Raw genomic sequence first — 13682 nt, forward strand, 5'->3', positions numbered from 1 at the left:
GAAAAACCCAAAAGAACATGCAAGTATAATAATAATAATAATAATAATAATAATAATAATAATAATAAGGTTTCCCCAGCCACTCTGGGCAGCTTCCAACAGAATATTAAAATACAATAACTCATTAAACTTTAAAAGCTTCCCTATACTGTACAGGGCTTCCTTCAGATGTCTTGTAAAAGTCTGGTAGTTGTTTTTCTCTTTGACATCTGGTGGGAGGGCATTCCACAGGGCGGGCGCCACCACCAAAAAGGCCCTCTGCCTGGTTCCCTGTAACTTGGCTACTCGCAGTGAGGGAACTGCCAGAAGGTCCTCGGCGCTGGACCTCAGTGTCCGGGCTGAACGATGGGGGTGGAGACGCTCCTTCAGGTATACCGGACCAAGGCTGTTTAGGGCTTTCAAGGTCAGCATCAACACTTTGAATTGTGCTCGGAAACGTACTGGGAGCCAGTGTAGGTCTTTCAAGACCGGTGTTATATGGTCTCAGCGGCCGCTCCCAGTCACCAGTCTAGCTGCCGCATTCTGGATTAATTGTAGTTTCCGGGTCACCTTCAAAGGTTGCCCCACGTAGAGCGCATGGCAGTAGTCCAAGTGGGAGATAACCAGAGCATGCAGCACTCTGGCCAGACAGACTGTGGGCAGGGAGGGTCTCAGCCTGCGTGCCAGATGGAGCTGGTAGACAGCTGCCCTGGACACAGAATTGACCTGCGTCTCCATGGACAGCTGTGTATGCGGGATCTTTAGCCCTCCAGCTGAACTACAACTCCCATCAGCCCCAGCAAGCATGGCCAGTGGCCGGGGCGATGGGAGTTGTAGTCTAGCAACATCTGGAGAGCCAGAGATTCCCTCCTCCTAGTTTAATTGTATTTTCCCAGTATTGCCTGGGTGCAGGTTCCTTTATGTAGCTGTGTTGGCTGATTTAAACAAACCTTTGTCAGTTGGTTGTGTGGGTTTTTAATTTAGTTAGCGATTCTTCCAGGAAGCTTATGGTGGCATAGTTCTTCCCACAGCCCTTTTATTCTCACAACAACCTTCCAAGGTTGTTTGCATCTGACCCAAGGTCACCCATGGGAGGATTTGAACAGAGTGCCATCCAACTGTGATGCTCTTAACAGGGACACGCCACCAGCTCTCGTCACTTAAAAGTACACGTGAGCAAAAAACGATAGTTCTAAAACAAAAGGCATTCTTCCTTTGGTTTTTAGATTTTTAGTTTGTTGCAGGTGTCACCACCTTAGAAGTGGCTTTTCTTCTGATTTGGAGGGCAGGTTGATTGGGGGAAGAAGCCGCTTAAAATAGACCTAACTATAGTTTTCTATTACTATTTCTTTTTTTAAAAAAAGCAATGTAATTAATTGCAGCACCTTTCTAGCTGATGAAGAAGTTTTTAGACCGATTAAGCGAACCAACCAATTGATGTAAGTGTTGTCAAGTAGAGACATCCATATCCAATTTTCCCTTGAAGAAGGGCACTGTTATGAGGTCCACTCAGGGGGTCTTGGGCTGTTTTTGAATTTGCGCCACCACCCCAGTGGCAATGCTCTCTTCCAGCTCTGTGGCATTCGCATGTTGCAGCTAATGCCTTTTTGGCGAAAGCATAGCCAACAACGGCATTTTAGAACACAAAACTATTGGACGAGTGTCTTTGTTTTCAGCTCAGATCCAACAAGTCGTTTGTTGTTCCTCTTGCAAGGCCAAAGATGCTGTATCTCTCCGTCCCACGATGTACATAGATGCCGTTTCTATTTCCCTGTTAAATCTAGTTATTTATACATAATTATGCGCTGTCGCGGCACCGAGGCTCTACAAAGATTGCATTCTGCTCGTTCATATAGAAAAAGAGCATCGTATCTGAAAGCACTGCACAGATCTCCATTCTTCCTTTTGGGCAGCAGATTTCTCCGTCGATTGCCACCGTGGGTTGTGAATGGGCTTTTTGGAGACATTGAGGGGCAATGCATGGCACGGACTTCGTGAGATAGCTCCACCACATAATGTACCGGGAGGCTCGCTTCCTTTTGTCAATAACCCCCTGCATTAGAAAGCTAGCACATCAGCAAGAAAGCTGGACTGGTTGTTTCACACAGAGGAAGATTTTGATATGTACAGTGGTACATACGCTTCAGGTTACATACGCTTCAGGTTACAGACTCCGCTAACCCAGAAATATTACCTCAGGCTAAGAACTTTGCTTCAGGATGAGAACAGAAATTGTGCTCCGACGGCGCAGCGGCAGCAGGAGGCCCCATTAGCTAAAGTGGTGCTTCAGGTTAAGAACAGTTTCAGGTTAAGAACAGACCTCCGGAACAAATTAAGTACTTAACCCGAGGTACCACTGTAGTAGCATGGATTATTCCTCTGTGTCTACTGCAGAGGTGCCATCCTCTGGGGAAACCCAGTCAAATGGGCAGGATATTATTATTATTATTATTATTATTATTATTAATAATAATAATAATAATAATAATAATAATAATAATAATAATCCTCCTATGATGAGCTCGACCTGTGCATGCCCTAAACTATTTTGACTCTAAGCCAGAGCTGTCAACCATGATTGCCAGCAGAATTTGGGATAAAGGAGGCCGCTTCGGTCCTTTAGCATTTTTGTTTAACTCAGGGATGGAGAACTTGCAGCCTTCCAGATGTTGTTTAAAAGGAAGCCCAGCTCACATCATCCCTGATCATGGACCACACTGGGTTGTGGCTGATGGGATTCGGAGTCTGGCACATCTGGAATGACTAAGGGTTCTCCCAACCTTATTTCAACTGGTTCCAAGGAGACTATCCTGAGGGGCAGGATCTGTGCGTGGCAATCTCAGGCCCCTGTGATGAGCGCCACTGGGATCTGGTGGGGTGGAAAGACAGCGGGTTCCTCTTTTGTGTCAAAGCGAGGGCTGAAGCAGAAACGGCTTTTTTAAAAAAAAGAAAACAGAAGTACCAATTTGAACATCAATCTGCATAGGTCTTTTCCCCCCATTAGTTATTTAAAAAAACCCACAATCGAAACAAAGAGTATTTATAGCAGGAAAAACAAGTTCCTGGTCTTAAAACTTGTTTGCAGTATTCTTAAGAATTCAAGAGCCCATGGAATAAGAAGCAGAGAAGATAATTATATCAGGCAGATGTTTACTTTATCTTTTCTTTTCTTTTTACCACCTTTACAAGGTGGTAAAGAGAAGGGGCACTGAGCTAGCATTTCCACCCTGGGGTGTTGTGCGTGTATTAGGTGCACAGAGACATACTGCCTCTTTAAACGCACCCCTGCTGCAAACTATCAGGTTCCTATGAGCTTCCTTTCCTTCCAGACTGTGCTGCCTGTTTGCTTACAGATCTCTGCCTTTGAACTCGGAAAGGGTTGAGTGTGCTATTAATGGAGGCAAATCTACAGAAACGTTATTCATTTTTGCGTTTTTGGACAGCATTGGCAAAGTGTTCAGTTTCCTGCGTACGAGTGGCAGAGTCCAGTAAGCCTTTTACTACTCAGTTTTCATTTGGGCAGAGCAGGGCTAAAAGGGACTGTCTGGTGTGATCTGTTCCCAAGGGTGGCGATTCTGATGTGCTGTTAGAGTCGTAGCATTGTAGAGTCCAACCCTCTGCAATGCAAGAATTGTTGTTCCATTTTGTGTTTTTTATCTACTGTACCTTCTTCCTATTCAAACATATTCTTCTTTGTTTTCTAGGCTTCGACACCAAGCCCACAAAGAGCTTTATGCCTACAAACAGGTAAGCTTTTCTTTCTCTTTGTCCCCTGCCGCCGATGTCGCTACCACCTGAGTCGCCCTGACAAATTTCAAATCAGCGCATAGTTGAAAAGCTTCCCTGAGCTTTCACTTACAACTAAAAGGCAAAATTGTTTTCAGGCTGCAGGCAAGTGAGCAAAACGTCTCAGGTGCTCTCAGCCCTTTGCAGACAAACCAGCAATAAGATTTGACCCCTGCCCCAGGGAGCTTCCAAATTAGAATTCACCACCAAGGATAAAAACCCCGATGAAGGCAGGGCTAACTAGGAGCGACTCTGACACACCCGTACCTGATTTATCCTTCCCTGCCCAAACCACAAACTGTAGCTGAGGTTTGTTCTGTAAACTGTGGTTTGACATAAAGCAAGAACCAGACACTTAGGCCAAACCATGGTTTGGCTGCCAGCAGCCAAGGAGCCGCCATCTTGTCTCTGGGAACCTGGAGCTATATCCAGTGAAGACGTCCAGCTAATTTAATAATTTCCATTTCTGCAGTGGAACTTCCACTCCCTCTCCTCTCCCCATCCTCTTTTTCCCCAGCCAACGTGATTTTCATCTGGAGTATTTGGGACAACCCCAGAACAGAACAGTGCACCTTCCGGGGAGCAGGGCTGGGCGATATATCAATACATTGTCTGGTAACGGTTTCTGGACCACATCACGATAACCGTTTCAAAAGAATTGGCCTGGCAATGCATCACAAATCACTCTGTGTGTGTGTGTGTCCTTTCTGACATTGTAATATGTTGGGGTTTAGCTGGCGATACATTACGATGTTGGAAAGCAGCTAACGTCCAGCCCTGTCAGGGAGGGAGAGAAGAAGGAGAAGTCTTTCTGTGAACGAAATAACACTGCTGAACACAAGCTCTGCACTTCAGCTCATTTACATTCATCCAAGGTTGCTGAAGGGGTCTTCCATACTTCCACTCATCCCGTGCCTAGAAAGCATAGGGTCAAGTGGCTTTACATTTGCCTTGCCGCTTTCCCTGGGAAAACCGGCTCTTAAGCACTGAATTGGAGCAAACATTAGTTCACGGAAAGCCCAATTAATGTTTGCTCCAATTCAGCGTTGAGGAGAAGTTTTTTCTAGAAAGAGAGAGAGAGAAGGTTTTTGTAAAATATGGAGGGATTTGTGATATGTAAAATGAACCATAGAAAGAGAAGAAGGGAAGTCATTGATACCTTAAGGATGTAAAATGAGTATTCGAAATATAAATTATACAGTGGTACTTCTGGTTGCGAATGGGATCCGTTCCGGAGGCCTGTTCGAAACATGAAAAGAGCGCAACCCGCAGCAGCGCGTCTGCACACGCGCAGGTTACGATTCAGCGCTTCTGCACATGCGCATGACGTCATTTTGCGCTTCTCCGCATGCGCGAGATGTGAAACCCGGAAGTAACACTTTCCTGTACTTCCGGGTCACCGCAGGACGTAACCTGAAAGAATATAACATGAAGCAAATGTAACATGAGGTATGACTGTGGGGGGGGGGGGGGAGAGAGAGAGAGAGAGGTTTTTGTGGGAGGGAAGCAGTGGCACTAGCTGCAGTCCAGATAAGCTCCATGTGCAAACAGGGCCTTGGAATTGCTCCTGAGCAAAACATGCATAGAATTGCACTGCACCTTCTCTTTCATGATTCCATGGAAATATATTTTTAAAAAATTAAAGAATCGTCCAGTAACACCTTAGAGACCAACCAAGTTTATTCTTAGTATAAGCTTTCGTGTGCATGCACACTTCACACGAAAACTTATACCCAGAACTAACTGGGTGCTACTGGACAATTTGTTTTATTTCGACTGCATTAGACCAACACGGCTACCTACCTGAATCATGATCCCATGAAGGCAGTGCTTTTTCCCCCTAAAAAAACTGTTTAGGGGTATTCTCATTTTGGCTCAAGAAAACTACCATTTTATAGTTCAAATCAGGAAAAAGAAATACAGTGAATGGACAAAAGTACAAAGATTCACAAAAATGTTTAGGGGCATGCGTACGCCTGCGTGTCGTCCTCACGCCCCAGAAAAAAAGCACTGCATGGAGGCCATTCAATGCATTAAACTCCCCCCCTCCCTTTCTGTTTCTATAAGTTGATGATATATTTGTGGGGGCCTTTTTAGCATGCCCAGTGGGGCAGATTTCATTCTGGTACTGCTTTACAACCTTTGCAAGTCAAGGCTTTGGGAGCAAAGGTCTGCTGTGTCGTCCGGCTTGCCTGCATCTTACAAGAATTCAACCCCTGTTTTGCAATGTTTGTTTCCGTTGTGTGTGGGGGCTTTTTTTGCACAAGTACAGGCACCTCTGTTTTCTAACACACCCTCTCACTCTCTCTCTTTTCCCCTTGCAGGTTATTCTAAAGGAGAAAGTCAAAGAACTCAACCTACATGAGGTAAGCTGGATTTCTCACCCACAAAGAAAATCAAACTGATGTGGAAACAAGGAGAACTGAATTTAAGGTTGGGGGGAAATGAGAAATTGAGATAACTGAAATGAACAGATTTGCCCTTCACTAGCCACCAGGCAGATCTGTAGCAGAGCCCTAGTTTGCCTTAATCTTGATTCCGTCCCTCCAAGAAATTCTGGGAACTGTAGTTCTGTGAGAGATTGGCTGTCTCCCATCAAAGAATTCTAAACACCCACCCCAATTTCCAGCTTCCAGGATATATTTTGGGGTGTTGAAGAGGAGTCATGGCAGTTAAATACATATAGAACTAACTTTATCATTAATAATTAAGAACATTTCAGTTACATCATACCGAACGATATGGAATAATTTAAATCTTTGTTTTGTGTTGGTTGTAAAATGAAAAGTATAAAGAAAAAGTTAAACAAAAAAGTAAAGAAATAATTTCAGTTATAGAAACTAAAGTGAAAAGACAGAAAAGTGCAAATGTAAAGAAAGTTTTATATATATATATATATATATATATATATATATATATATATATATATATTACACTAAATATTACTGGCACCTGAATGCCTTGGGAGTTGAACGTTTCAGCTCCCAAATAATCAAAAACCAGAAGCGAGTGTTCTGGTTTTCGAACTTTTTTTGGAAGCCAAACGTCCAGCGCGGCTTCCACTATTATTTCTGGGGCGCCTTCACAACCGGAAACCAGTCGGAAGCCGCGCCTTGGTTTCTGAACATTTCAGAAGTCAAACAAAATTCCGGAACGGATTCCGTTCGACTTCCGAGGTACGACTGTAATCAGAACCAACTTAGTGCCAACGAAGACATGAAACCCACCTAATTTCCAGAACTCCGTCACGTAAGCTGTGCTCTTCCCTTGTGAATAATGCAGAGCCTTCTCCAAAAATAAGTCATTCTTTTCCATCCAAAGAAGAGCCTTGTGAAGTCTGGAATCTTGCCTCCTTCCTTTGCCAATGAAATTAGGCATCACTTGGGTCACCTTCCTTTTGACCTTTTCCTGAGCTCAGCAAGGATGTTTTCAATCTCTTGTAACGCTTGAAATCTGGCAAGGTGGGAAGAGACATCGAGCCGAGGAGGGGAAGAGAAGTCAAAAGCCTCCTCAATTACTGTGGCGCCATCGGCGCTGAGTTACGGGGCTCTAAATTTAAATTTTGGAGGGAAGTGGGGAGTCTGCTGGGGCCCCTGGTATGCGTGCTCAGAAGGCCGGACTTTCAGCAGCACAAACCTGACACCGTTATCACTCTGCTCAGAGGAAATAAAAGCCAAAAAAGAAAAAAAAGCAAGTTTGGTTATGCAACTGCCAGTTGCCACACAGCCGGAGAGGTTATTTTTATAGGCTATAAATCCTTACTGCTGGGTGGAGAGTCCCAACAGGCCTTAGAGGAGGCTGGAAAGTTCTGTACCTTTCTCAAAAGAATTGGCTCTGACTCGGGCACATTTCCCTCCAGTCCTTCTTGTAGAATTGCAGAGTCCCTAAAGAATTAGGGGTCCCTAAAGGTCCTCTATTCTAACCCCCTCCCCGCAATGCAGGAATCTCAGATATTGGAGTTTTTTTCTGAACTGGGATTGTTCTCATTTCTGGTAAATTTCAGCTTGAATAAATCAGGACAGTCCAGGAGCCAGCACAGTTATGGGTGCCTTCAAAACTATTTCACTTATTTTTATTTTACCAAAATTCTCTCCCACATAGTCCCTGGCATCCTTACCTTTTAATCCAATTGAAAACATTCTCGCTTTGTAGCATCAAAACTCTTCTTCCAACACAGCAATAGTAATTCAAACATATATTTTTAAGAACAGCCTGCAGGATCAGGCCAGCAGCTTATCTCTTCCAGCACTCTGTTCTCGAAGTGGGGGAACAGTTGTCTGTGGGAAACCAGAAATCGGGAATCGAACACATGACCAACTTTCTCCTCCTGCAGTTTCCAGCAACTGGGACTCAGAAGCATTACTGCCTCCAACTGGCAAATATAAATATATTAGCTGCAGCCAGTCGGACTGTTCCTGTGCACATAACATCGTTTTCTTCTTTTGAAATCTATCTTGAGTCCATCATCCCTGAATAGCTCAGTTGGCTAGAGTGTGCTGCTGATAATGCCAAGGTTAGAATCATCAAATTGTAGAGCTGGAAGGTACTCTTGAGGATCATCTAGTCCAGTGTTTCTCAACCTGTGGGTCCCCAGATGTTGTTGGACTACAACTCCCATCATGCCTAGCTAGCATGACCAGTGGTCAGGGATGATGGGAGTTGTAGTCCAACAACATCTGGGGACCCACAGGTTGAGAACCGCTGAAATTCTAGTCCAATCCCCTGCAGTGCAGGAATTTGTATTATTATTATTATTATTATTATTATTATTATTATTATTATTCCCCACCCATCTGGCTGGGTTGCCATTGCAGGGGCTTGGACTAGATCCTCAGGTCCCTTCCAACTCTGTGATTCTGAATGCAAAATACTTCTTTTCACCCCTTTCTAACTGACCTTTCTTCTTCCTCCCCTTGTTCCTCCCCCCGCCCCCCTTTCAGATCTGTGCTGTTTGTTTGGAGGAGTTCAAGCCCAAAGATGAGCTGGGAATCTGCCCTTGCAAACACGCCTTCCACAGAAAGTAAGTGTGCAATAAAAGTCCGGGGAGAAATGTTTGCAAAGGCCTCCGGCCTCTCTTGGAAACCCCTGGGGCTGCGGGCAGCCTGTAAATTTGGGGGAGCGGCAGAAGGGAGCATCTCTGCAGATGGACCTTTGGCCGTGAGGACGGTGCCTCCTGATTTCCCTCGAGGGTTGCACCCACAATCTAAGAGCCGGGTCCCGTCATGGTGGTGGCGGCAGAGGAGAAAGCCTTCCCTTTGTTTCCAGGCCATGGGGACATCCATTAGGAGCATCCCTTGTCATGTACAATAAACAGAGCCAGACCCGATCAGCACTGCCTGCAGAAAGTGCCAAGCTCTTTCCCCTGGCAACGCCAGTTGGAAGGATTGTGGGTGCCAGTGCTCAGAAAGAAAGACAACATGCCAAGAAGAAGTGTGCATGCACACGAAAGCTCATACCAAGAACTAACTTAGTTGGTCTTTAAGGTGCTACTGGAAGGAATTTTTTTTGTTTTGAACATGCCAAGAGGCTGGCAGTCCGATGCAGTATAAGGCAGTTTCAAATCCAAGCAGGGTGGGTTTGCAATTATTAAATTTATTAGGGTTTTTCTTTTTGCCACAGGCAACTCAAAGCGACTTACCAAAAAAGATCTTTGCCCTTGTGGGGTGTTTCCTCAGCCTCCGCTCCGCTCCCCTCTCCTTGGGAGTCCTCTGGGCAGCCACTGCTACCATCCCTGGTCTCTGAGCTGCCCCCCAAGAGAAGAGCCTCCTCACACTGCCCCACAGGTCCCTGGGACTTGTCTGTCCATTCCCAACACCAAGGGCTGGCAGGCTGGCAGGCTCGACTCCCCTGTCCGCTTGCTTGCCTACTCTGAGGGCACCTCAGCTCCTGGCAGCCAGCACCCCCTGGCCAGCCCCAGAGGCACCATTCGCCTGGGGAGCTTGCAGCCAGGGCTGCTGCAACAAACAGCCCCACAAGCCTTTGGGAGGCAGAAATGTGAGCGGGCATCAGAGGAGGGAGGGAAGGAAAGAGGGATGGAGACCAGTGTTGCCCGCAGCACCCTTGACCATCATTCAAGGCACCCCAAGTTGCCGCAGCATACTGGTTGAAAACCACTGCTTTATTTGGGTTACTACATTGGCTCCCAGCACAATTCAAAGTGTTGGTGCTGACCTTTAAAACCCTAAATGGCCTCGGTCCAGTAGACCTGAAGGAGCGTCTCCACCCCATCGTTCTGCCTGGACACTGAGGTCCTTCTGGCGGTTTCCTCACTGCAAGAAGCAAAGCTACAGGGAACCAGGCAGAGGGCCTTCTCGGTAGTGGCACCTGCCCTGTGGAACGCCCTCTCACCAGATGTCAAAGAGAAGAACAACTATCAAATTTTTAGAAGACATCTGAAGGCAAACCTGTTCAGGGAAGCTTTAATGTTTAACAGACCACTGTATTTTAATAGTCTGTTGGAGGACGCCCAGAGTGGCTGGAGAAACCCAGCCAGATGGGCGGAGTATAAATAATAAATTCCATTCCATTCCATTCTGCTATATTCCTAGCTTGAAGTATGCCTATACTGAAGGGGCTGCTTTCTTTCCCTGCCACAGGTGCCTCATCAAATGGTTGGAGGTGCGCAAAGTCTGCCCGCTCTGCAACATGGCCGTCCTGCAGCTGGCGCAACTCCACAGCAAGCCGGATGCTCACGGACTCCCCCAGGAGCCCCTCCCTGGGGCGGCCAACATCGTATAGCTCCCCGCGAGCCTCTCTGGGGCGCAGCCTGCCGCCCAGAGACGTCCCGCTCTCTGAACCTGCTGCTTACGGCCTCGGGGCCTCCGCCGGGGCTTCTTCCACCTCGCGAGGAGCTCCCAGGACACACTTGAAGGAGGGGAAAGGTGCTTGGACCGCAGAAACACCCTCAGCGCCGAGACCACCGCCGGTGCGACGAGAAGAGGCCATTCCGGGCTCGGCCTTTTCCTTTCTTCCGACCCCCTTTTTCTTTCCGTAAGAGCACTTTACAAAGGACACGTGCGCCTGCGTTTGGACTGAGCTGCACACATGCCGGAGCGAGGGGTGTGAGTGTCGCACCCTTTGCGCCTCGGGATCGAAGAGACCCCGCGTGGTCCTTTTTTTTGTGGGTGGAATGGGAACCGTGCCCCGAGATTCTGCCGCTCAGTGGTTACCTCATACCGAATTGCCTGTGGCTTCCGGAACAGAACAAGGCAAGGGCCTAGCATGGTTCCAGAATGATCCGCAGCAGCAGTCCGTGTGACTCTCTCGTACGCTGTGGGACGGAGAGCGAGAGCAGAGCCCAGCTCTCCAAAGGAAGAGTGGGTGCTTAGAGGCCTAGTGGCGATGCACAGAAGATTATTTGGTTACCAGTCGGGCCAACGTCCACCAGGGTCCTGCTAGGCGCTTGAGATCCACACTGGCTTGATTCCTGCCTCAGAAAATGATTCCTTAAGTGCCCCAGGAGGGAGGCGGGGGGAAGCAAACCGCGCAGATTCCTGCCACGTTAATGGACAACTCTGAAGCCAAGGAAAAGCCAGCATCCCACAGAGGAGGCAGCTTAGCAGCCTTTTGGATTCGGCAACAGGAGAGCCCCTGACAGCGTCCCTTTTTCAAATCCCACAATGCGGCAAATCCCATTTTTAACCAGGTTTGAGTGCAGAAGGGCATTTGCCTGCGTAGAAGCTAGACCTGATTGGAATTCAAAATAAAAATGGCAACTATTACGAACCCTGGACTCTGCAAGCTTCTTAGCAGCTTTGCGTAGAGTTGAGCGCAGACTTTTGGCGGGGTGGGGAGTCATCTGAAAAAGAGGCCTGCTAGATCAGACCAAAGACCCTTCTAGTTCAGCTTCCAGTGTCCCACAGCAGCCAGCCAGAAACCTCTGGGGTGATAAGGGTGATAAGCCTCTCTCCCATTGCAGTTCGTGAGCAACTGGGGAGCCTCAGTGGGCGTCCTGCCTCTCGACCCAGAGGGTCTCCCATCATGGCCAGTAGCCATTGATGAGTCTCCATTTTCCAACGGGTGTTTCAATTCCATCAGCCCAAATCTAAACTTTGTCAGCCGCTAAGGCACCAAGCAAATATAGTTCGACATACCCAAACATAGAGAATTCATTGGATTTGTTCAAAAGTAATTGTCCACTAGATAACCTGTCAGCGCAGGTTGGAGTCCAATTCATGTTCCGTTATCGATTTGTGAAAATAATATTTCTTAAGCAAGTTTCTGGCCAGAGAAAGTTCTGACGGTGGAGAGGTCCATTTCCAAGATTACCTGCGCAGATTATTTCGGGGTCTGCTAAGGAGGCAGGATGCTATCCCCAAACCCCCTTTTGGGCAGTGTGTTTTGTTTCTGTGTCCGCACTTGTTCAAAAGACACAGGGAAGGGATTTTGCAGTATTACGTTGTACAGCGCGAGGTTCCCTTTTTGCTAAAAATAAAATAAAATGGCACAGACTGTTCTTCCCAGTCCTTCCATAATAGGGGCAAATTTCCAATAGCCGGTTCTTAGTATGGCATGACTTTCAGTAGCCTTTTACTGTTTTCGTCCATCCGGGTTCAGCCTGATCTCTTCCTCCCCACCTGCCGCGGTCTTCTTTTTGTAAATAGCGTGTGACTCGAGAGAGAGTTTATGAACCTTAGAAGTCCTCCTGGAGGAGACATTTGTACACTAAAATAAATAAATAAAATTCTGCAGCAGAATTTTTTTTTTTTTAAAGAGAAAAGACACAAAGAAAACATGCTGGGTTTTTATTTTGTAAACTATATTTTTGTATATTTAATTGCTATTTTAAAATTCTAATGCATCTTTTTTGCTAATCGCTATTCTTAAATGCGGGGAGGGTGGGGGGGAGGGGAACGTTTGCATGTGATTTGACTTGAACTGTAAATAAAGGCAGATTTTGGAAATAACAGCAGAGTGGTGGAATCTGTGGCTGCTTATCTATATATCCGTTCGGTAAATCAAAGCCAGCTTTGGGTAATCTCTTAAGGGATAATCTGAACTGTGGTTGCAGAGCCACTAAGGGGGAAGAGCACAGTGCATGCTAAGACATTGAGGGGGGAAAGTGTTTGCCAGTTTATTTTGGGAAAAACAAACTCAGCAACAGCAAGTGGGATAGAGGAAACCTGAGAACACATGCAGATTGCAGTTTTCACAAACCTCCGTAACTCTTTTCTGTAAGAACTCTTGTTTCAGTATACTGAAATGAGTTTAACAAGGAGCCGTGGAAAGTTTATGAACATTCTTAGCTGCCTGGAAGTTTTGAAAAAGAGCTTATTGCAGGAGCAGAGTACAGTGGTACTTCATGTTACATACGCTTCAGGTTACATACGGTTCAGGTTACAGACTCCGCTAACCCAGAAATAGTGCTTCAGGTTAAGAACTTTGCTTCAGGATGAGAACAGAAATTGTGCTCCAGCGGCATGGCAGCAGCAGGAGGCCCCATTAGCTAAAGTGGTGCTTGAGGTTAAGAACAATTTCAGGTTAAGTACAGACCTCCGGAACGAATTAAGTACTTAACCCGAGGTACCACTGTATACTTTTGGTGGGAAGGGATGCAGTAGGCAACATTACCATAAATGTTTGTCCATTGTCAGGAGTGAGCAGGCAGTAAATCACACCATGAAAGTTGGGACTTAACTTTTCATTCTCAAGAGCACGATCTGCACAGACTTGGATGACTGTCAGGCCTAATGAGCAGAGCACTTCATCCCTGGTAGGTCTTGCCCGTGGGTCAGTTGCCGAGGCTGAAAATCCCCACCTCCCCACAGCCGTCTACGTCCCCTCCTCTCCAGGGCTTTCCCCAAGCAATCAGAGACTGTACCTGCGTGCAGCCAACCTCTCCTCCGCTCTTTTCATGCCTCTTCTAGTTCTGTGAGACATGGGGTGGGGGGAGATGTTCGCAGCAGGAGAGGGAGACA

General features: G+C 46.6%; 1 protein-coding gene across 6 annotated transcripts in view; it reads left to right on the forward strand.

Moving 5' to 3' along the window:
- RNF24 (ring finger protein 24) overlaps positions 1–12671 on the forward strand; it is an 84703-nt gene extending 72032 nt beyond the window's left edge. For all 6 annotated transcript variants that reach the window (XM_083756970.1, XM_083756967.1, XM_083756966.1 and 3 more), the window contains 4 exons: positions 3684–3726; positions 6090–6131; positions 8706–8785; positions 10362–12671. In XM_083756970.1, coding sequence (XP_083613096.1) covers positions 3684–3726; positions 6090–6131; positions 8706–8785; positions 10362–10503 — 307 coding nt within the window. In that variant the 3' untranslated portion in view covers positions 10504–12671. The remainder of the gene's footprint in view (positions 1–3683; positions 3727–6089; positions 6132–8705; positions 8786–10361) is intronic.
- The last annotated feature ends 1011 nt before the right edge of the window (positions 12672–13682 follow it).

Source organism: Podarcis gaigeae, assembly GCF_964106915.1.
Source record: "Podarcis gaigeae genome assembly, chromosome: 9".
NCBI lineage: Eukaryota > Metazoa > Chordata > Lepidosauria > Squamata > Lacertidae > Podarcis > Podarcis gaigeae.